This window comes from Tetrao urogallus (assembly GCF_951394365.1).
Source record: "Tetrao urogallus genome assembly, chromosome: 4".
Lineage (NCBI taxonomy): Eukaryota > Metazoa > Chordata > Aves > Galliformes > Phasianidae > Tetrao > Tetrao urogallus.
In genome coordinates, this window is record NC_136817.1 from 71,147,376 (window position 1) to 71,171,344 (window position 23,969).

Here is a 23,969-nt window from a genome sequence, read left to right on the forward strand (position 1 = left end):
GGTGTTTGGCCGTGACCTGGGAGAGCATCTTCTCCACTCTGGTCGTGATGGTAAGGGACAGCCCATTCCTGAGAGCTTCCCTGTTTGGGAACCTAAAGATGAAAGGGAGATGGTATGTAGCAAGGGGCAGGTTGATACCAGTGGAGAAACGGGGAATGGGAGTTGACGACTGAAAGATCAACTGAGTAGGTGATGGCTGCAAGGTAAATGCTCCCAAGGGACAAGCACATTTGTATTTGCTTAAAGCAAAGCCTGTAAGCCAATCCCATGGTAGCCTGAAAAGAAAGGAAGCCTTTTGGCCAAAGAGAGTGTCCTGCATCAGTTTCCCGCTCCTTCCGGGCGTGAGATTTTCCACCTCCATTCCCATGGGAGCTGTGATGGGACTTGCAATGTCTGCGGCTTCCCCGGAATTACTTTCTCCAGGCTGATTCCTAGGTCCTGGCATTTCTGGAATGCAAAGAACGCATCTCTGTCCAGTTTCCTCACCAGCTCCTGCAGAGGTGTCTCTGACAGCTGTCCCCTTCAAGGAAGAGCTAAGCAGTAGCCTGGCTGGGCTTAGTGGATGGGATGTGACGGGAGCGCAGCTTGAGCCAGGACTTGAAGAAGGAGCTCCAGTAACCGCCGGCACGTGTTCTTTAGTCCCCCAGGTCCTCGAGAGCTGCGCCGAGTTCATCGAGCAGCACGGCGTGGTGCAGGGGATATACCGCCTGTCCGGCGTCGCGTCCAGAGTCCAGAGACTGCGGTAAGAGTGCTGCGACTGACAGACACAGCTGCCAGCAGGGGCACGTGCCCTGTTGCGGGCGTTCAGAGGCCTGCGGGCAATGCCTTAGCACAAAGAAAAGGTCTCCTTTGGGAACATCCCATCCAGCACGGCTGACGTGGTGCTGCTGGCCGAGTGTTTGTGTTCTCCTGTACATCAGGAAGCCCTTCCAACTCTTGATTGCATTGGGTGTGGCTTTTGACTTGCTTTCCTCTTTCTCAACCATTTTTGTGTCCTTCTCTGCAGCCAGGAGTTTGAGTCTGAGCAGGTTCCTGAGCTGACCGTCCGCGACGTTCACAGTGCGAGCTCCCTCTGCAAAATGTACTTCAGGGAGCTCCCGAACCCCCTGCTGACCGACCAGCTGTACGACAAGTTCTCGGTAAGCACAAGGCAACGCCGTTCCTTTACCTCTTCCGTGGGCCTCTTGGGAGATGGCTGCAGCAGTGCCCCAGCTCCGAGGCCCTTCTTCTGTTATCCCCATGGGGTTTACTCGCATGTCTTTGCCACATCCTGCATGGTGCTGATGCCACTTCTGGTGGCCCCAGGAGGTGGTTCTTTCCATATTCACAATGCTTGCGAGAATTCCTGTGTTGTTTGTTTGTTTGTTGCTATTCCCCAACTATTTCTGGAACGGGAAGGGGATTAATAGCCAAGTGTACTTGGAGATGAATGCCCCGTGCGAGGAGCTGAGCTGCCCAACCAGGCTGTAAACTGGCCCGGTGCTTGGACTCCTTGGCCGTGGTGGCACCAGCTGCGTGCCGCTATGTTCCCCAGATGCCTGTGGGGAGGCCTAAAGTCTTTCTCAGTGCTGACCAGCAGCGTGCTGTGCCCATGGTTCCCGACCCTGCGGCAGGTATCTCGCCTGATTTGTGTCTCAATCCCTTTCTGCCCTTTTCCAGGATGCTGTTGGTGCCACTACGGAGGAGGAGCGGCTGGTCAGAATGCGGGACGCCATCCAGCAGCTGCCCGCTCCTCACTACAGGTCAGTGCTGCCCTCAGCCCGCTGAGCTCAGCCCTGCTGCACTTCAGAGGGCAAAGTGCAATTCCAGGCTTTGTCTCACGCGAGCAACGGGATGCCTGGGTGTGCTGAAACACTGCATGGGGTTAATTGATGGGGTCAGTTCCTGGGTACGGGGGCGCACTTGGTGCAGCTGATGGCTGTGGCTGTGCTGTGCTGGTGCTGGGTGCTGCAGCGTGGCACTTGGTCAAGTTGGATCTACTTCATCTTCAGTGACAGTAGCAGTAATAACAACTAGTGTGAATTGAGGTTTGCTTTGTGAGTCGCAGCACGGGATGCTGGCTGGTGCTGAACATTTGCCGCTCTTGTTTCCCAGGACCCTGGCGTATCTGATGAGACACTTGGCCTGTTTGTCTGCGAACAGCTCTGTCACCAACATGCACGCTAAGAACTTAGCCATTGTGTGGGCTCCAAACCTCCTAAGGTAAACTTCTTTTTCCGTTTCAACAGAACGCTTACATCTGTTCTCCAGTAAGATAAAGCAGTCCTCCCTTCTTCTGCACCACATGTGCTCTTCTCCTGTAAAATGTGCAGTGAGTGGCTGAGAGCAGAGCAGGAGCCTGGACTGTTCTCCAACCCCACGTGGGCACAATTGCTAGATGAGCATTGCTGCTCTCTTGTTTAGATGGGGCTGGTGTGTCCTTGATCAGCCAGGAGAACTTCTTCAGTGGCATCACTGACTGCCCACTGCGGAAGTCTCCGGAGCTCAGTTTGACAGCTTTGGGCTGCAACAGTTCAGACCCGGGGAAGCGATGTTGGCTGACTGACTTCTAAAACCTGCCTTTTCTGCAGATCACAGCAGAGCGAGTCTGCCTGTGCCAGCGGGAGAGCTGCCTGCACGGAACTGCAGACGCAGTCAGCCGTGGTGGAATTCATCATCGACCACACAGACGTCCTCTTCTGCTCCACATCTGGACCTGACATCGCAGATGGAGCAGGTGAGTGTCTTCCTCCATTAGCTTTATCTTGATCAGACACCTGGATCAAATGCAGGCCTTCTCCAAGTCCTTTGAAATACACTTTTCCTGTCGAGGGGACAGCAGACTTCTGGGCTTAGGTTAGAATCTGGCACCCTGTTGCTGGATGCTGAGAATGTGCAAGCCCAAACGTGACAAGAAGAAAACCGTCACTGTCATTATGATGTTTTGCAAGCAGGTGAAGCTTGATTAACGTGTGGCAGCAAAGCTTTCTGAGTTCACCGTACCTGCTTTCTAGGGTTTTTGTTTGCCTGTTTCGATACAGGGAGCTGCTCTTAATTATGACTGCGTCCTTTGCCATAGACACACCTCTGAGCACATGGTTGTTTTCAGCTGCTCTTCTTGCAGCGGCTCGGAGAAGCAAATCTGAGAGAAACACAGCAGCTCCCCCGGACCTGTGATGGCCGTAGTGCTGCCGCTTTCTGATCCTGGCTCTCACCTGTGGTTTTCCCTTACAGGGCACAGTTCTCTCTCAGGACCCCAGTCTGTGCAGGCGTCTTCTCCTGCCACAGAGCTGCTCAGCCTGGAGGAGGCGCAGGCACGGAGGCGAGGCCACAGCAGCTCTCCTGTGGTTGTGACAGAGAGCAGGGACATAGAGGTGGAAGAAGGCCCCACAGCTGTACGGGGCAAATTCCACACAGTCATCAACTTTCCACCTGAAAGGTAAAGAGGACTTCCTTTTCCAGTACCTTATCATCATTGTTTGGGTGGGTTTTTGTGGTTTCTTTTTGTGTTGGGTTTTTTTTTTTTTTTTTTTTTTTTTTTGCCCCCATTATTTCTAGTGCCAAAGCTTGCTGAAAGTCAGTTAAACTGATGGTGCCTGAAGTGTTGCAGTGAATCTGCACTCCCTTTGCACTGTGAGACTGAACTCACATTCAGTTGCCCGCCGGGCTGAGTTTAGCCACCCAAGGCTGGCATTCCCTCCTTGCTGGGCAGGCAGTCACGAGCTGCATAAAGCCATGCTGACGTCTATCCCGGCCTGTGCTGGCTGTACCTGGAAACATTGGGGTTTTCCGGACTTGAGGGCCACGTGCCTGAATCCAATTCCAGTTGTCCTCGAAGCAGAGCTGTTGGTCAGACCTGCTGGCACGAGAAACTAGACATGGCAGTGAGATGGGGCCGATGAGCTGTCAGTGTCAGAGTCAGAGATGCTTCTGAAGTTCCACGCACGACTCACACCATTCCCTGTTTTCTCTCTCCAGACCAAGTCCACCCAGCAGGATGAAGGAATCACCAGCTGGCTGTTGGTGTTCCTGCTTCAGCCTGGGAAAACCATCCTCTGTGGCCAAGCGCCAACCGCAGCGCCGTCCCAGGGAGCCCTCAGAGACAGACGTTGTAGTGCTGGCAGGTAAGGGTGCAAATCCAGCTTTCAACACCCTGCTTCTCAGCAACGTAGCATTCTTGCTGTCAGTGGGCTTGTATCTCCTTCTAGCCTTCCAGCCCATACCTGACACCTTCAGTTCTCCCCTGATCAAGAACCACTTTTGTAATTCAGCTTGGGAGAGTTTGACACCAAGCCCTGTTCATTCTTTTATAGGTGATTCGAGCTCTTGTCAACCGAGCAGAGCTGGAGCAAGTAGCGATGCTGGGCTGTGTGCTTCCATGAATGGAGAGCTCGCAGGAAGCACAAATGGCTGCGGTTCAGCTGACAGCGTGCCGCATAACAACAGTGGCGCACACAAGGAGCTGATCCAAGTTCAAGCCCTCATTTCTCCCGGCTCTGCTGAAGATGCTGACCTGAGCCTGCCAGACACCACAGGCACCAGCCTGGACTGTGACCCGGTGCCTGTGCAGTGCAGCCCAGCCCAAGCAGAGCCTGAGTGCCCCGACAGCAGCACCTCCATACAGGAGCAGGTCAGCACCAGCGAGGAGAAGCAGAGCCTCTTGGAGGGGGGCTTAGAATCGGGCCTCCAGTCCCAGGCACCGGGCAGCAGCACTGAGAGCTCTGAGCCCCTCTCTCCGTGAGCTTTCCACCCAAGAGAGGACGATTGCCATCTTTACCTGGACCTCTCACGCCCTCCTGTCTTTTCCTTTAATAATAAAAGCACACTTGTGCTCACTCAACGCCTTGACTGCCTGAGGAGTTTTCATTCCCAGGGACTGGGATGAATGCAACACACAGCAAAGCACCTCAGCTTGCAACGCTGAGGCTGTGGGGTGCATGAAGCAGAGCTCCAGGTTTGTTCCCGTTTTGTCTGGCTTCGGGATGTCTGCAGCTCCCATTTGGTACAGTAGCAAACCATCTCTAGCATCCTGGATGCTGCTCGTGATAACCCCAAGCTTCCTGGCGGTGGCTTTGTGATGCCTTTCAGGGCTTTTGGATGCACTGTGATGCCTTGGCTGCTCCCTATCACCTCTCTCCTCCGGCCGCGTCCATTCCTGGCTCCCAACCTCCGAGCTGCCTGCGCAGATCACCTGCAGCTGTGTCCTCATCACGCTGCAGAAGGACGAGCTCATCCTGGCCCGGCCTCTCATTGGTCCGGGGCAGCGCTGTCCCGCCCCTGCCCGCCTCTCATTGGTCCGGGGCAGCGCTGTCCCGCCCCTGCCCATCTCTCATTGGTCAGCGGCAGCGCTGTCCCGCCCCTGCCCGTCTCTCGTTGGTCAGCGGCAGCGCTGTCCCGCCCCTGCCCGTCTCTCGTTGGTCAGCGGCAGCGCTGTCCCGCCCCTGCCTGCCTCTCGTTGGTCCGCGGCAGCGCCGCTCCGCCCCCGGGCGTTCGTTAGTCCGCGGCAGCGCCGCCGGCTGCCATTGGCTGAGGCGCCGTGCGCGGGAGCGAACGTTGGGAGCTGGCAGTTGGAGGCGCGGCTCTCCTCCCAGAGCGCCGCTGCAGCCTCCTGTGCTACCCCGTAGGAGACCGCGGCGGCAGCCGGAGCTGTCCGGGCGGCACCGGGAGGGAAGCCGCGGCAGCTCGGGAGCGAGTGCTGAGGACAGCTGTGCCGGAGGTGTGTTGGAGAGCGGTGCCGGGACGGGGAGAGGGGCTGTGGGGGGCTCTAGGAAGCTGCGGGGAGGCGACGGGTGGGGGAGATATATAGCGAGATGTGAGGCTGTAGGCGCCTGTGAGGGGATGTAGGGGTTATGGGGAGCTGCTGGGGGGAGAGGCAGATACGGGGCTGTGAGGGTGGTGTATAGGGAGGTAGGGGGCTGTGGTGGGCCATAGGGTCATATGGGACTATTGGGGGCTGTTGGGAGCTGTAGGGAGGAAGGAATATGAAGCTGTAGTGCATTGTGGGGGGACTGTAGGCGTGGATATGTAGATTTCTATAAAAAATGAAGCCCCTGTTTTGGGCTGCATTGCAAAAGGGGTGACCAGCAGGGAGAGAGAGGTGATTGTCCTCATCGACTGAGCTCCTTTGAGGCCTCATCTGCAGCGCTGCATCCAGGCCTGGGGCCCGCAGCACAGGAAGGACGTGGAGCTGTGGGAGCGGGTGCAGAGGAGGCACTGAGATGTCAGAGGGCTGGAGCAGCTCTGCTGTGAGGAGAGGTTGAGGGCAGTGGGCTTGTTCAGCCTGGAGAAGAGTAGGCTGCGGGAGACTTCATTGTAGCCTTGCAGTACTTGAGGGGAGTGTATAAGCAGGAAGGGGAATGGCTGTTTACGAGGGTGGATGGTGATAGGACAAGGGGGAATGGTTTTAAAGTGAGACAGGGGAGGTTTAGGTTGATATTAGGAGGAAGTTTTTTGCACAATGGGTGGTGCCACACAAGAACAGGTTGCCCAGGCATCAATGATTTATAGGCTGGTTTGGCCCTTATTTTTGTTTTAACTAATGAAGTGCTGGAGAAAGTTTTGGGAAAGTTTCAGGTTGAAGAGTTGGTAAAGCTGTGACAGTATGTAGATGATTTGCTGGTTTGTGGAAAAGAGGACTCTAAAGTAAAGGAGACTGCAAGTGAAATTGTGAAGTCGTTACTTGTACTGTATGTCTTCAGTGCATTATTTTCTGAAAGTGTGCACCCAAGTAGAGATGTAAGGGATCGTGTGCCTTCAGAGCCTAGAAAAATGTGTCCAGTTTCAGCAAAGTAGGTCTTGGGCACTGTGGTGGATGCATATGTCTGTAATGGGTGTAACATACTGTGACTTGGTTGCGTTACTGTGACTAATTGAAGTGGCTTAAGGAAAGGCTGTTTTCTTCTGTTTGTTTATTCCCTTTGCTGAGCTATTTGCACGGAATGAGCTGATGTTGTTGTTGCTGTGGGGTGTCATCAGAAGGATGGGAAAGCGCAGTGTTTGTGTTCACATGAGGTTATAGCAGGGCTACGTCAGACTATCGTGGATGTTCTTTAAGTAGCTTGAGGCTCCTGGCACATGGAAAATAATCATGACAGCTGGCTCTGTCTTCTATCGAGCTCTTAAAAATACTGCTTGAGATAACAGCAGGTGAGATGAAATGCTGAGCAGCATGGGGCTTGTGTCTGCCTTCAATAATTCTTTTCCTAGGCAGTGTGTGTTAAATTTTGTTCTATGGACTGTGACAGAAATCTGGATTGCTCCGTGAGGTGTTAAAACTAGCTTACCTGTTGACTACTGACATAAGGCTTAGTTGATTTGAGCTATGGAACTTTCAGCTTTTTTTTTAATGGCTGTTTCTAGGTATCAGATAGCAAATAAAACGTAGATCACAGTGGCTGGATTTGTTTTAATCAGGTGCTTCTGACACCATGCAAAACTCTCTTCTGGAGAAAGTTCCAGAAGCTTTCAGTGTTTAATTCTGGCTGTACAATAGCAATTAGTTCAATTTAGAACACATGAAAAGCAAGCTGATAGGGATCTGGTTCCAGGTGGTTTAAATTACAAGAGGGAGATGGTGCAGGTGTAGTAAGTAGGAGGTTACCTTCAAAGTGCCTTCTTGGTTCTCGGTGCTGCTTGATGTTTATTTACCCATTTGTGCTGTGTTCAAGTGCAAGCACTGTAGGGTGTAGAGAACACTGTAGAATGCCTGGTGCTGCCACGACCAGTCATAGATACTGGAAGGAAAAGTTGTTATGAACTACCGATGGAAAACATGGACAGTTGTGAGGCTTCATCTTGGCAGAAGTTGGTGAGACAGTCCTCTGATAATCAGACAAAAGGTAAACTGGTTTAAAAAGGAGTCTTACTTTCAAGAGGGCCTTGTGTGGTCTGGTTGTTTACAGTAATGCAGGACTAGTTGGGTAAATAACTGATTGGAAAACCTGTAAGGGAATTAGGTTGTTTTTTTTAGGTTAGGGTTCTTCCTATTGAATCCAGTACAAGTGCTTGCATGACTGGGAGCCCAACTGTCTGCCGCGGTTGTTCTCATGCTGCCTCTCTGATGTGCTGCCTCTTCAAACTGCTAGGGCTGGCAGCAGCGACCAGCACTAATGCTGCAATTAGAATGGGCGATGCGGAGAAGACTGTGGCAGAAATGATGAAGCCAGAGGCCCAGCTAGCAGAGGTTTATGCATTTGCTGCCAATCTTTATCCCAAGGAGCTGGCCGCCTTGCAGCAACAAAGCCATGATGTAAGTAATGCATTCTGATGTCTGTGAATTGATATGGATCACCCAATCTGCCTTGTCTGTTTCACTCAATGTGCCTGTCTTGAGTGTTTGTAGAACTGCCTTGATGCTTAGTCTGTTCTGACGTGATGCTTCATCTTGAAGTCTTGAGCTACTCGGCACTGTGAGATTCTAGCCATAGTTTTGAAGAGCAAGTGTAATTGATCTGTATTCCCCTTTGTATGCAGGGTAACCTCACCCATGCAGAATTATCTGTTGCTGTAGAGATGCTGTCTTCTGTGGCTGTGATGATCAGGGCTTTGGGTTCAGGGGATGTGAGTGCAGTATGGAGACAACTGAGCAATCCTGTCCCAGGGCTGACAAACACTGAGGATGAGAACTGTCAGAGGTGAGTGTTTGGAAGGTTCGTGTCCGTCTTTGATATTGCTTACATTCCCGAGAGGTTCGGTTTTCTTTTCTTCCCCTTATACTTCAGGTTCTTTCACTGCTGACTCCAATATTAATTTATTCTCTCTCGGTTCTTGCATCTTGTCTTTGCATTCCCCGTTTCTTACTAATCTGCTCTGAGTACCGTCTCTCAGACCTTTATCAAGGTTTCACGACAAAGCTATGTTCTGGCCCTACGAGGTTCTCAATTGCACTAGGCCTGTTCCTGCCCTGTGTTTTTTGTCTGAAAGTGTCATGTGGTGTTTTAGTGCTTTTCTGGATTGTTTTGCACTGGAGCTGACCACCTTGCTCACGGTCTTTTGTCTTTTTCCTATTCCTTCTTTCTTTCGTATATATCAGTTTTAACCCTTGTGTTACTTCTTCCATTTTGTGTTTAGTTCTCGTTGCTGTCTTGTGTGTTCCCTGGCCATTTTTTAATAACATGGTACTTGTTGGTTATGATTTTTGTTCTTTGACAGATGTGTGGACGATGTGATGAAGCTGAAAGCTCAGATGCGTGCAGAAGAAAATGAGTTTATCACGTGGAATGATATCCAGTCACGTTTGGATCGTGTGCACTTAGCTGTGCACGAAGAACATGAAAGTAAGTTTTACTTGATTAGTGCTAGACTGATCCTAGATCATAAGGTGTGCTAAAACTAGGTGCGTGCCAACGAACAATCTTGTTGCTTGATTCGTTTAGACTGAGATAGTTGGCTTTTGCCACTGCTTCTTGTGTAGCTGAGTTGCCCTGAAAAGGCTGTAATCTAGAGAGGCTTAAATGTTATGTCAGAGCCTGGAATCTTGACTAACTTGCTTCCTGGATCTGCACATAGACACGGGCTTCCTGTGTGGCTTCAGTTCATCTGATCACGTGACCCAAACAAGTGCACGCCACGTGCATGCGTGCACCAAAGCACTAGTTTTGCAGCCTTGTATTTGTGAGGCATCACAGCAGAAGCCTGGAAGTTCATGTAGTCCAGCTCCTTGTTTCTTGTAACACTCCTATAACCCCTAGAACAATAGAGACAACAGGGAACCCAAACCATCAACCGTAAAACTCAGAGAATTTTATAATGACATCAGTTGACGTCTTATGGCATAGTTTTGGTAGGAAACTTTTTAATTCTTTCACCTGTTAGTGCTTCATAGAATCATAGAATGGCCTGGGTTGAACAGGACCGTAGTGATGGCCTAGTTTCAATCCCCCTGCTGTGTGCAGGTCGCCAACCACCGGCCCAAGCTGCCCAGAGCCACATCCAGCCTGGCCTCGAGTGCCTCCAGGGATGGGGCATCCCCAGCCTCCTTGGGCAACCTGTTCCAGTGCAAATACGTTCAGTTTCTTGTGTGCCCCTGTGCATGGATACTTCTTATCTAGTGTCTGAGGAAGTCCTGAAGCCATAGTGACATGTACCCTTCTGCTGTCCTGAAACTTGGTTTCAAATTCAAGCATGCTTTCTAATGAGGAGCTGTAACATATTGTTGTTTCACAGGGTAGTCTTTTTCTGCTGCTGTTGGCTAATTAATCAAGGATAATTACTGCTTGTCCTCTGTGCCCTTTCCTGAGTCAAAAGTTGCTATGTCTGTTTTCCTTCGTTGTTCCTGAGATGGAGTAGTGTCAACCGTAGTGTGTGTGTTTTTGTAAGAAAGGTCTTTCTTTTCCTACTTTCCCCCCGCTTTCTCTCATGGGGAGAGCAGCATGCCTAAAGGTGTGCATACTGTGTGTGTACACACTGTAGGAGGAAGCAAGCCGTCTGTACCGTAGTCTGCCTAGGTGACGGGGAGTTGTCAGATGAAGGACAGAAAAAAGGCAGGCATTCTATGGGCTAAGATAATACTGAGAGGGAAATGCAAGTGATGCTGAGACAAAACATGCTGTTACGGCCTAGACATCAGTGTCCAAATGCAGTGCCTGCTATAAAACGTTCCACTTTGTGATTCTCCTACTGCGTGCAGAAGAAAAAGCTGCAGTCTTTGGGTATTTTAACCCAAGTTGTATCCACTCTGAGCTCCTCGCTTTCTTCCACAAGATCTGTGTTGTAAACTCTCCAACTGTGATTTGAACTGTTGCTTCTTTCAGCAAGCAAGAATTGAATATTCAATATACGTTGCATCACACGACCTCTGGGTGTCCATTCCAACCCAAGTTACTTTGTGATTTGCTGTAGGTTTGGCATGTGTGACTCAGGCTTTCTTCACATTTAGCTAAGTGTAAGCTGTCTATTTATGTCTGTTTTCAGTTAGTTGATCTGTAGTCCTCGCTGTCCCTGGCAGCACCCACATCTGTTGTAGTACAGCTCATAGTACATGCATCCAGTCAATCCTGGTATTTCAGAAGTGAAGGCACTGTATTTTTGAATGGCGTTCTGTGCAAAGCTATAGCTTGGTGTGAAGAGCTTTATTCTGAAGGATTCTTGAAAACTTGTGACTTACTAGCCCTGGCCATTGAGGTTTTGATAATTCCCTTCTAGTGGATTTGAGCTACGTGTTGAAGAACTCAGTTCTGTCCATTCATGTGGTCTCCCCGAGGGATTTTTTTTCTGCTTTTTCCTTTATTTATTAGTATGTCCAAAAATGTGTGGCTTCTTTAAGGTGGAGAAGTGGTCTTGCTTTCTTTGCTAGTAGAAAATGATTGCTACTAAAATGTTGCTATTGTCAGCAGGTGTTTGGTTTAGCACTAATAGCACTTTTCTTCCAAAGCACAGTTTCCTGATGATGGTAAAGGATTGGACAAGGATTGGATTTTGTATTTCTTCTTCTATCCCTTTCTCTCTAGGAGTTTTGGCTGTTGGGCTTATCAGCGAGGCGCTGGATGAAGGAGACACCAGAAAAACTCTGCAAGCCTTACAGGTTCCTGCAGCAAAACTGGAGGGTGTAACCCCAAAGGTAGGTCAGCATTATCAGGGCACACTGCTTGGGGCTAAGAGAGAGAAAGCACAGGTGGGTGTAGTTGAAAGTACCTCTCCAGAAGCCTTTGCATCTGTGTACTGAGGGCATTCCTGATGTTGGGAAAAAAGCTGGGAAACAGATGTGGAAATGAAAGGGTGAACGCTGCATGCTATCAGCTGATGTCACGTGGCCAGTTTGGATCTGTCTGTATGAAGGCAAGAGAGATGCAGGCATAACACGTGAATCTTTGTGAACTACAGAGATGGGCTTAAAGATCTAGAGATGAGAGGGCTTGGAGGGAATCTGTTCAGTGTATGTGAAAGCTGGAAGTGAGGACGCAGTTGAGGACAAGAGGCATTGAGTACAAACTGGGGTTCAAGAGGTGCCATCTAAACGTCAGGCAGCACTTTACAGTGGAGGTAACTGAGCAGTAGCGGAGGTCGAGCAGAGAGGGACTGGAGTCTTTTCTGTGGAGTTGTTCAGAAGCCATCTGGATCTGGTCTGTCCTGGATAATGTGCTCTCGGTGTCCGTGCTGGAGCAAGGGGATTGTCCCAGATGAGCTCAGAGGTCCCTTTCCATCTTAAATTGTGTTGTGATTTTCTTTTTTGGGCTCCTTGGAAAGGCACGTCCTGTTGGCAAATACAGCTTTAGGACTGACCAGTGCAGATTGCTTGGCGTTGGGATGTCCTGATGTTTGTTGGAGTGATACCACTGATGGAACTTGTTGGTGGGAGTTCCTTGTCCTGAGAAGAGTTTTGGCCTGGCAATGCTGTAGTTGCTTCTGCTGGTAACAAATGTTCATTATGGCCTTGTGTTGAAATTGATTAGAAAGATACTGAAGTGCTTCCTGTATCCCTTGAGACTGCAATTGCTCAGAGGTGGTGGTTTTGCTTTGCACAACCAGTGACACTCGTTTCCTCATGCTGCGAATGCTTTCCTCATCATATTCTCTTCAGGACACTCAGGATGAAACAGCTGTGCTTTGGCTCGATGAAACTCAGGACGGGATTCAGAAGGCTAACAGGGACACTGAAGAGTCACAGAGATGTAAGCATTGTGGCAAATACCGTGGTTCAATGCCATTGTCAACCAAATATTCGTCACCAAATGGAAGAATGCGAGCAAGAAATGTACACGTGCAAAGGAAATTAGAATACAAGTGTTTGCTTCAGGTAGGTGTAGAAGTTTTTTCTTTCAACAATGAATGTCACAGCCTTTCAATTTCAATTCTTTACATCTTTTTGGAAGCATATGTCGTTGTTTCAGTTGTGCTTGTGACTGTGTTACATCCTAGGCAGAGATACCTATTGAATCTCTGTCAAAGTGTTTGACATTAGCAGATAACTGTGTCTGTCTGTGTTTGGGTAGTCAAGCGTGGGGATGTTCATGTGCGCCGTTCTGGTGCATCTTAGCTTTCATTTGTGTTGTACTGTTGCCTTAATTCTATGAAGTATTTCTCAAAGTACTTTTTTTTTTTTTTTTCCACTAAGTGCAGATAAAAACACAAATCAGTGCAGTTGGCAGGTGGACTGTGCCAAAGTACATTTGGTCAAAAGCAGGATTAAAGTATGCTTCTTTGAGCCAGAATAAGATCTTCAGATACCCTTCTACCTCTCTGTGTGTGAACAGAGATTTGCTCAGTGCTGAAAATGACTGTATCTCGTGTTTACTGCATCGGTGAGATACCTGTGGTTGATTTTGTACTGTGTTTGCAACAGAGTTCTGGAGTAGCCCTGGGTTAGCTCTTTCCTCATCTTTTTCTTGTTGATAACCTGTTCTGTGTTGAGGTTGCTATTCTTGCTAGGAACGGTGCAGTCACTGGAAAGGTGCTTTTTGAGTCAGCTGTCTGCTGTACCAGGGCTCTGCAAGAAGAAGCTGCCTTGACTGCAGCTGTTGTCAGAGTACAGCTGAGTGAATGGATAAAAGGTTGTAGAGAAATACTGTCGATAAGTCAGCACCGTAGTAGGACTAAGAGCACACAAAAAAGCGCTGTCAGACACTGTGCCATACACAGATGCACACTGTACTGAAAAGCTTGTTGTACACCAAGTTGTCTTTTTTTAACCCGTATTTTTATGCATAAATACAGGAAGGTATTTGTGTCCACTCGCACAGTGCCTTGCTCTCTTGTTTGTTGTGAGTGACTGAGCTCCTGACTGCCCAGGTAACCTGCCTCCTCCTGTTGTTGAAGTTTCCTTAGGAATTCTGGCCGTGAATGAAGCAGTCGATCACGGAGATACCAGCCCTACCCTGAGTGCCTTGCGCTCACCAGATGTGGGGCTGTGCGGAGTCGCTCCAGAGTGTGCAGAGACATAGCAGCGAGAGTTGGCAGAAGTGGAAAGGAGAAGAATGGCAACAGGTGAACCCCAAATAGCTAACTGCTAGTGCAGTAAATTCAAGATGATTGCCTGTAGGATGGAAAGCAGAGGGGGAGAAATGTGAGGAGAAGTCTTGCGTTCTGGGTATCTTGTTAGAATCTCATGTTACAGGGAATTGAGGCTGCCTTGTAAGCTGAAGTCTTTGTTAAAGGAAAGAAGAAAAAGGTAGGAAGGAAATGAAAAAGTCAGCAGTGAAATATTCCCCACTTGTAGAATATATTGTGCTTAGGTAGTTGTTGCGGTGGTTCATTGGAATCTGAGGCATTCCTTCTATTGCTTGGAGGAAGGACCCTCTCCATGCGTTTCCTTCTTGTAGTATTTGTATGTGAGGAAGCTAGAGACGTGTTTGCTTTCAACATAGCACCATTTCTGCTTTTAGGAGGCAGTGGCAGTGAACGGGTGAAACGCTGGGTGAGAGGAGGCTGTCATCATTATCATAACCTGAGGACCAGAGAGGGAGGTTGGGATGAGTCGACTGAATTTGTGCAGCGTGACACACAGCTGTCACGGGAGGAGATGCAGGTAAAGTACGTGCTCTTTTTCTCTGCAGTTGAAGTTGCCCCTGTTCCAGGCCTTACTGCAACTTTAAGAAGTAATGTTTCACCACAGTAGTGATGTTAGCAAGCTTTGTATCTTATTTCCCTGTTCATTGTCTACTTTGCACGTCAGCACCTCTTTGTCCTATTGTGGAGAATGTGCACACCTTTATCCCCAGAACAAGACGGTGGTGTTGCTGCTCACCGAAAAGCAACTTGTAAGTTTCTCTTGAGCATAGTACAGATGCCGCTGTGTAACATGTCGTTTTTGCATCTCCCTTTTGTGTTCCTGGCTCTTCTTCCTACCATAACACTAATCTAGAGCACTGTATCTGGAGTCACGGCTGCCTACGACCGAGAGCAGTTGTGGCTGGCCAAAGAGAACCTGATGGTGAAGCTTCAGGCTTGTTGTCGAGGCTGTCTTGTTTGTCAGGAATTCAACTCCAGAATGAGGTTTTTGAAGAAGCGAAGTAGTGAAGGTAGCAAATGCTATGGGTTTTGTGTTTTTTTTTTTTTTAATTTTATTTTTTATTTTTGTTAACATTTTTGGTAGCAATATTTGTGGAAAAGACTTTTATCTGACCTGCTTTGGGATTCTTTCCTATAGATTCAGTCACTGGCCAGGATGTATCAAGGCAGAAGGCGTTAACAGAGATCACCTGCAATATTTCCGAGACCACGTAAGAGATTGTGAAATGAATCCAGTGTCTGACACTTTTTTTTTTACTCTGCTCTTAACAAGTTTAAGTGGCTGGGTTTTTTTTTTTTTTTTTCCATTCTAGATAAATGACGTTATAAAACTTCAAGCCTTTATCCAAGGAAACAAAGCAGGAGAAGACTACAAAACCCTCTGGAAGCGTGGCCAAAAGAATAAAGCTAATATGCTTTGAATCTCTATTTGCAGAAAAATGCTGTTAGTGAGATCTGCAACACGAAGACAGCTATGAAAATCAGTTGGGGTGAAGTGGTGCAAAGAGTAGATGGGTAGGTAGGTAGGTGGCTGAAGGAAAAATTCCCTCTGGCTGAGGGAGTGGAATGCGCTGTCAGCAAGTTTGCTGATGAGACAAAACTGGGAAGAGTGGCTGATACAGCAAAAGGCTGTGCTGCCTTCCAGCGAGACCTGGAGAGTTGGGTGGGGGGAAACGGGATGAGAAAGAACAAGGGCAGGTGTAGAGTCTTGCATCTGGGCAAGAGCAACCTGAGTACCAGTATAGGTTGGGGGCTGAGCTGTTGGAGAGCAGCGTAGGAGAAAGGGATCGGGGGATCGTGGTGGGCAGTAGGAGGAGCATGAGCCAGCACTGTGCTCTCGTGGCCAAGAGGGCATCCTGGGGTGTATGAGAAAGAGTATGGATAGGAGGTCGCGAGGTTCTCTTTCCCCTCTACTCTGCCCTGATGAGTGGAGCATCTCCCTATGAGGAAAGGCTGAGAAAGCTGGGTCTCTTTAGCTTGGAGGAGACTGAGGGGTGACCTCATTGATGTTTATAAATGTGTGAATAGTGAGTGTGAGGAGGACGAAGGCAAGCTCTTCTCAGTGACATCCAGTGATAGGACAAGGGGCAATGTGTGCAAGCTGGAGCATAGGAGGTCCCGCATACATAAGAGGAAAAACTTCTTCACGGCAAGGGTAACAGAACACTGGGATGGGCTGCCCAAAGAGGTTGTGGGATCTCCTTTGGAGACATTCAGCAGCTACCTGGACATGTTCCTGTGTGACCTAATCAGGTGATCCTGATCCAGCAGGGGGATTGGACGAGATGATCTTTGGAGGTCCCTTCCAATCCCTGACATTCTGTGATTCTGTGCAAACTTGGTTCACGGTAGTACTTTTGCTGCTGGGAAATAGGAGCGCTGATCTTTGGGGTAAGTTCAGCAAGGTGGACTCCCCTAAGCTGATACTGACTTCATCCTATAGCGTTGACTTCTGTCCTGATTTATTCCATGCAAGAAGTTCCGGATGCTGTCAGGAGTTATTCAAGCCCATTGGTGTTAATTTGATCCTGGACTGGCTGCTGCTTGACATGCTGTCTGCACAGAGATAACAAGTGCATTAATTGGTTTCCTGTCCTCTGATGTTTTGTCACTTGATTTTAGTTAATGCTGAAAACCCAGCTATGGCTGTGGTTCGGGAATTTGTTCACTTGCTCGATCGGACCCAGATTTTCAGGAGGAGCTGGAGCTAATGAAACTGTGTGAGGAAGTTGTGAGCTTGATCCGATCTAATCGACAGCTTGAAAATGACCTCAATCTCATGGACATCAAGATTGGACTGGTAGTGAAGATCAGAATGACACTGCAGGTAGGAAATGCAGTGCTGGGAGACTAGCAGAGTGAATTGAGGCCAATGGTAGTTAGCATGAGGACCTTCTGAGCCTGGATGTCACTTACTCAGATTCAGTGGGAACTATTTCCCCCAGAGTTACAGGTTTTCCTCCCAGTAAGTTCCTAACTGTTCCACTTATTACTATGTATCCCTAGAAAGATAACTGCAGAAGAAACATCAAGACTTCAAGCATTGTAGAAACAAAGCACCAGAAAAGAACCCACTCGGGACCAAGGGGAGAGCAATAGATGGTATGCTTGAAGGCTCTGAGAACTGTCTGTTCTCTTGTGGTTGCATTAGTCATGGACTTGCACACCTTAATTTCTTCTCACGTTTTGTGTGCTGTATCAGAAGGGGGAGGTGATTTCGGAGCAGGAAATGTACTCAAGCCTCTTGGTGTTGGTTGGCTGATGGAAGCCCCCTCTGTCACTTTGCTGACGATTGATTGCACCCAAGAGCAACATTGCTGATACAGCGGTGCCTTTTTTTAATTCAAGCTGAAGTTACGGTCACCTTTTCCTTTGGTCCTGAATAGCGTGGCGCTAGGTTTGACCTTGTGTAAAATCTGAACCATGGCAGCAGTAAAGTTCAGTTCCAAAGGAGGCTCCAGCTCTTGGGCTGATGCTGTCAGCAAAAAGTATCATCGTTATCAGAGCATGTGGAGGCAGTGAGTCAGCAAAATGGAAACAGGGCTTGGGGCTTCAAGCGCAGTTGAGAAAGAAGGGCATTTTCAAGCATCTTCAGAACGCTACCAGCTCTGACAGTAGTCCCTGCTCAAAGCAATTAGTCCTTGTAGGTTCTCAACCAATTCTGGAACGTGGGGACAAGACAGAAATCGCTGCTATAACAGATAATGTTTCACTTCATGATCTCCTGATGTACCTTGACTGCTTTATCCACACATAAGGAAGTGCTATCGTGCAGCTTTTTCCCATATTGCGTGTTATTTAAATGTGGAATCTGTCCCTCTTTGTTCTTTGCAGGATGTTGTTTCTCATAGCAAAAATCTTAGCAAGAAGAACAAGGAACAGCTCTCTGACGCGATGACACTGAACGAGCAAAAGGGAGGTTTGAAAGCTTTGAGCAAAGAGGAGAGGGAAAAGCTGGAAGCCTATCAGCATCTTTTCTACTTGAGGTATGCAGCTTTTCATTCACTCCTCTTGTCATAGATGCTTACGTGTTTTGGAACAGTCTGTACTTATGCTCTGCAGTGTTGAGGCACTGTCTGTCTTTGTGGTGTTGGCTCTGGTGGACACGTGCTGTATGGGAACTGCTGAGTCATGGCCTGAACCTCTGATTGATCACCTGAGGTGAGCAGTGAGTCAGGCAGAGGAGCACAGGTGAAGGCAATGCAGCTGTGCTGCTGGAAGGGGTGCAGCCAGGCTACAGCCCTCCTAGACCTGTTTAAGAGCTGGCTACCAGTGGGGAAGGATCTCTGCTGGAGATCTGCTCTGCTGGAGTTTTGTAAGTGAGCCCAGGATAGGGGTAAGCCTTCTATTTATTCTCCTTTTGTTAGCTTAGTCTGCTTTGTCAAACTCTCTTGTTTATTTCATAATTACAGCATCTTAATAGTCATTGATTATACACGTGCGCTAAGTAATTTTTCTTCTTGTTTTAGACTACTCCAACGTACTTGGCCAAGCTGCTTTTGCAGATGCCTCAAAACAAACCCTCAAAGTTGATGGATTCAGCCATCTTCACGCTGCATAACTACGCATGCAGTCAGAGAGAGGAATCTCTGCTGTTGCGGCTGTTGCAAACAGCATTGCAGGAAGAGATCAAGTACGTTGTAGCATGGGACGCAGCCTTGCTGTTGCCTCAGTTTGGACCGCTGCTAAAACAGAAGCTGTTCTGGTGTGATGTCCCGTGCTCATTTGCTGATAATGCTGAACTGTCCCTGCCTTCTGCTCAAGCTGTTTGGTGTCAGTCCTTTCTGTAACCTGGAAGGAGGAGGAATTACCTTTGTTCTTTAGGATTAAAGCCATTTTTCTTTAGCCAATGCTTTGTTGCTCAGGGAGGCACTATTTTTGATCTAATGCAGTGCTTTCCTAAGATTCAGTCCAATCTAAGTTCTCTGCTGTCTAGTGAGAAGGACTTGGAACAGACTGCGAGCTTGGGCTTTACAGGCCAGAGTGAAGCTGACGCGAAGGACACTGTTTTCCAAAACTGATGAGGAGGCTGAAAATCAGATGCTGTCTGGTTTGGGTTTTTTACTGGCTGTCAGGCTTAAGGATTCTGGCTGTCTGTTGGCATAATTGAGTGGATTGTCCCTTAGGAGTTTGGTGTTTATGACTTCTGGCTGATAGGAGCTTCACAACTTGCTAGGAAGACCAAATACATACGATGTTGGAGGCAATCATGCCTTTTTTGATGCTTTTAAGTATGAGGATGGTATGTGCCCTCCAACAGGTAACGTCTAAAAGGTTTGTTTAATTATTATTATCTTTTCTTGGAGTAGTAGTTCAGGAAAGTGCATGCGTATGCTTTATTCTCTGCTGCTGGATTTGCCATAGCGGCATGCTGTGAATGGCTTTTGTTGCTGATTGCTTACTTGTTTAAATACTGAAAGAAAATAGTTCTGCCTGTGTAGAACTCCCTTTGTTTCCTCTGTATTTTTGAGATGCGCTCTTTCAGCCGTGGTGCCCGTGGTCAGAAGGCACTGAGGCAGATCTTGGCCCCAGTTGTGAAGGAAATAATTGAGGACGAATCGCTCAACGTCAAAACGGATCCAGTGGATATTTACAAGTCCTGGGTTAACCAGATGGGATCTCAGAATGGTGAGGCCAGGTATGGAAGCTGTTGCTACTGTTTTTTCCTACAAGTTGCTCAGCTGCTTTGCATTGCTCTGTTAATCGTTCCAAACCATCCCTGGATTCATTGTATGCATCTGTCCAATTGATACCAGCTTTTTTCCATCAGCTCGAGATGGCTTTCTTCTGAAAGGTATAAAGATCATCTTGTGACAGGGGTGTTGAGACTATTAGAAGTGAATCTCATTAAGAGATAGGCCAAAAGAAGCCCCAAAGCATTTCTTCTGTGTTAACTCATAGATACAGATACCGTAGATATTACTCTTCCAAGCCAATCTCTGCCCACAACTCGGGCAGGCTGCCCAAGGAGGCTGTGGATGCCCCATCCCTGGAGGCATTCAAGGCCTGGCTGGATGTGGCTCTGGGCAGCCTGGGCTGGCGGTTGGTGAACCTGCACGCAGCGGGAGGTTGGAACGAGATGAGCATTGTGGTCCTTCTCAACACAGGCCGTGTTCATAGAATCGTAGCAGGCAGCTGTTCCTGTCTGCCCACGAGAAGGTTTCATCCACTTGGTCATCCTGGTTGGTTGGCCTGTAGATCCCCCGCTACGTCATCTGTCCCTGTCCTCCCTTTAATCTGTGTCTATAAACTCTGGATCGGCTCCCATCCGTCCCCAGTCAGAGTTCTGTGTTTCTTCCAGTGCTTGATGTTCACCAGATTTTGAGGCTTCTGTTGTTGGTTGTTTTTGTTTAGTTTTTAACACACTTCAAGGGAAGTGGTGGAAAAGCAATGCTATGAAGTCAAAGACAACTCTCCCAACGCAGCATGCTGCGTGAGTTACTATCTTAACACTGCAATGTGCAGCTTGTGTTTTCACTGATTTATTTGCGACCTGAGGTACTCCTGCGTATCGCAGGTGACCTCCTTGACTCTAGAGAGCGTGTCTGCATGTGGTACAGAAAGATACAGTTTAGAGTTAGCTGGGCCTTTTCTCACAGTGACTGCTGCAGGGACAGCAGAGGACGTGAGAAGTCCTTTACTCTTTCAGTGCTAGCATTCTAATTAAAGTGAACGTGCAGCCTTTTGCAGCCAGGTGAGCGTGGATCTGTTTCTGTGTCAAGCCAAAAATTCTGCCTGGCACTGACAAAAGTCTATTAGGCTGAGGAGTGCTCACCTTCACATCTGACTTTTCCAAATAGCAAGTTGCCGTACGATGTTACCCCTGAACAAGCTCTTCATCATGGTGAGGTGAGGACGCACCTGGATGCCTCAATCCGAAATGTGAAGGCAATGACAGACAAGTTCGTTGTCAACGACAGCCATCGTTGTTGAGCTGACAAAGTGCCGTAAGCCTGGTGTGTCACCGCATTATCCTGCAGCAGTTAATAGTGGGTTCATCCGTGAGGAATTCTCACTTGCCTTTTATTTCCTTCGAAGTTACGGAATGCGTTTCATCGCCAAGGTACTGAAAGACTCCCGGCATGACAAGGTTCCTGATGCTGGCGAGGAGGAGCTTCTGAAGGTAAGGAGCTGAGCAGCTCTGTGAATAATTGTCTGCCACGCTGACTGCAGCAGATGCATCTCAGTGTTCTTTGTTGGGTGTACGTGTGCAGAGAAGTTTAAAAGCTGCAGTTTAAGTAGACAGGCTATTTGTTGTGATGGGTATAAAGTACTTTGCACTGTGCTTTGGATTGCTGGGTACATGTTTGTCAAAGGAGACATAATACAGCGTTCAGAAGAAGTCACCCTAGTGCTTTTCCTTTTGCTTTTAACATGTTGGGCATTGTGCCCCCGAGGTTTCTTGACTTTGGGATGCTGTTGCTGCTGAATGGTGCACCTTGGTTTTGCTGGTGTTATCTGAGTCAGTTGCTCTTTTTTTAAAGAGACAGTGCCAAGTTAGAAAGGTCCATGTGCAAAATTCTACTATTCTCACTTCCCTCACAATATTCTAGGGCATTACAGTAGCTGCACCAAAGTATATGGTGTCATTTTTCGTGATGTGTGGGCAGTTTTGTATTGTACATCTCCGTACTTTTGGAGAACAAAAAGGATGTTGGTAGTAAATGCTTCCAAATGAGCACAGCATTGTGGCTTTCATTGGAATTGTCCTGGCTTTTGTGATTTTAAAGGTCTTTCTGTCTGTGAGGGCTCTTCTTAATAAAACAAAGAGTGGATTTTACATTACTTGCCACAGTCTCTTTAAGCTTTTCTGTCTCTGCTTCATTACGAAGTAATTACCAATCTGAATGCCGTTTTCTTCTCTCTTCTGGTTCCGTGCTTTCCCGTTCTGAGGCATTGATTCTTTCTGTGCAGGTGAATTCATTTTTTCCATCTGTAAATTGAGGTGGAAAGCTGCAGTTTTTATTAATCCTTGTGGAAACAATGTCACAGTCCATGCCGCGCTCAGAACTGCAGCTGTGTGTGGTGACTGCCTGTAGATGCATTAGGGCCTGAAACTACTCCTACAGTGTACTGTTCTTGTCTTCCTACTACCAGTTTTACTATTATCAACATGATTTCTCTCACAAATGTGTTTCTTGTGACAGGTAGTGAACGGTTTTGTCTGTTGTGACCATGTGCCGTCATCTGGGATAGGACAGCAAGAGCTGAAACAGCTGTCAAAACCACGACCTCTCTGAAAGCAGTTAATTTCTGGGGCAGCTTAGCAATGGCGAAGCTTCTTCTTTCTGTTTTTGCCATTTCTTCATGCCTCTGATCTCTTCTGTGCATTCAAATCGCACGTGAAGCAGGAGAAGCCCAGATTCTGTGACTTGGCTCTGCGCAGATTGATGTGAAACACCAGGAAATACTGAAGTATGTGGCGTGGGAACTTTTGCTGCATGTCAGCGTGCGGGGCCAATGCCTTTTTGTTGTGGGAATTACTGCAGGCAAATATCCAATGTGGGTGCATGTGTGCATCTTGAACGGGGCCCACAGTTCACAGGAAAGTAATTTGTCAGAACTCACTCAGAGTAGTTTCAGTAAGACTCAGTGGAGGTCTGTGCCACTGGTTTTCCACGTGTTTTTTTCTCTCCTCAACTTGTCTTAGATTGTTGGCAACTTACTCTATCACCGCTACGTGAATCCAGCCATGGTTGCACAGGATGCATTTGACATAATGGATCTTTCAGCTGGAGGGCAGCTGACTACAGATCAACAAAGAAACCTTGGTTCTGTTGCAAAGATGCTGCAGCACGCTGCGTCCAGTAAGATGCTCATGGGAGACGGTGCACATCTGAGCATCGTGAAGGAATACTTGTCACAGTCATACCAGAAATTCAGGTAGAAGACTTCAGCTGATTGTGTTGAGGAGTTTGGCAGAGGACAATGTTGCAAACCAAAAGGAGTGATGAATTTGAAATGTAATAGATTCCATCTCTGTCAAAAAGGAGGTCTGTTGAAAATGAGAGATTGCCATTTGGGCTTCCACAATCATTGATAATAATGACATATAAAATACGTAGCTGGAATTTACCAACTAGATATAGTATATTAATGAGCTGGTCAAAACAATTGGCTTTGCCATACAAGACTCCAGAGTACAGGCTGTTTTTCTATGTGTTTATTATGATATTCTGGCCATTGAAAACTAGAGTGTGCATGCGTTCTTTCCTATATGCACCCTAGTTCTCTGTATGCAAACTAGATGGCACTTTGGATTAAACCAGGCTGGAATTCAGTTGTTTGTATAAGAAGATAACTCTTGAATGAAGAGCTTCTTGATGTCTGTCATCTTTTGTAAGAAAGAAAACTGGAAATGGCTGGGAGTGAGGATTATTCTTGCAGCTGAGACAGAAGGATGGGTGCACAAGGTCATTCGGTCCGTAGACTTGTCCTGCAGATGCTTACAGTGAGCTAATGCCGACATGGCCAGTACCAATAACTGAATCTTCTAGATGGCTTTTGATCTGATAAGCTATAGCTTGTCCAGCTGCAGTAGCTTGGGAACCATGGTTTAAAGAAGAACAGCTGCTGGTATGCTGATTACCTTTTTCTCCTTTTTCTTTTTTTTTTTTTTTTTTTTTTTTTTTTTAAGACGCTTTTTTCAGGTTGCTTGTGAGGTTCCTGAATTGCAGGATCAATTCAATATTGATGAATATTCTGGCTTCCTTCCTTGTCTATCCCTTCTGCAGAGCTTATAGCCATCAACCTGAATGCTCCAGTCATGGGAGCAGTCCCACCATGTTTCAGTAACAGCAGCTAGATCATAGTTAGCCTGGTGCACAATGGCTACCAGTTCCTCCTGCTTGTTGCTCATGCTGCGTGCATTGGTATAGATGCACTTGAGCCGAGTCATTTGCCTCACTCCCAGCTCTAAAATCGTTCCCGTAGGCTCTTCTCTTGTGCGGCCTGTACTGTCTTCTTCCCCCGTCATAATTAGTTTATTGCACAGGAAGAAAAGCTTGATGTCTGTGCCAAGGGAGACGTACACCGCACTTGCGCTG

The 23,969-nt window shown here is 47.8% G+C and overlaps 1 protein-coding gene across 1 annotated transcript in view; it reads left to right on the forward strand.

The window, feature by feature from the left end:
- Positions 1-23,666, forward strand: part of LOC306945480 (ras GTPase-activating-like protein IQGAP1) — a gene marked incomplete at both ends in the record, with an annotated part of 29,693 nt that extends 6,027 nt beyond the window's left edge. The window contains 22 exon segments of the mRNA XM_079534200.1: positions 8,064-8,227; positions 8,452-8,612; positions 9,130-9,254; positions 11,427-11,590; positions 12,497-12,587; positions 13,732-13,853; positions 13,857-13,899; positions 14,298-14,440; positions 14,777-14,956; positions 15,062-15,100; positions 15,102-15,134; positions 15,237-15,312; positions 16,546-16,599; positions 16,602-16,750; positions 17,758-17,913; positions 18,393-18,556; positions 19,409-19,561; positions 20,724-20,829; positions 20,831-20,865; positions 20,962-21,046; positions 22,574-22,806; positions 23,561-23,666. Coding sequence (XP_079390326.1) covers positions 8,064-8,227; positions 8,452-8,612; positions 9,130-9,254; positions 11,427-11,590; positions 12,497-12,587; positions 13,732-13,853; positions 13,857-13,899; positions 14,298-14,440; positions 14,777-14,956; positions 15,062-15,100; positions 15,102-15,134; positions 15,237-15,312; positions 16,546-16,599; positions 16,602-16,750; positions 17,758-17,913; positions 18,393-18,556; positions 19,409-19,561; positions 20,724-20,829; positions 20,831-20,865; positions 20,962-21,046; positions 22,574-22,806; positions 23,561-23,666 — 2,582 coding nt within the window.
- Between the last annotated feature and the right edge of the window lie 303 nt (positions 23,667-23,969).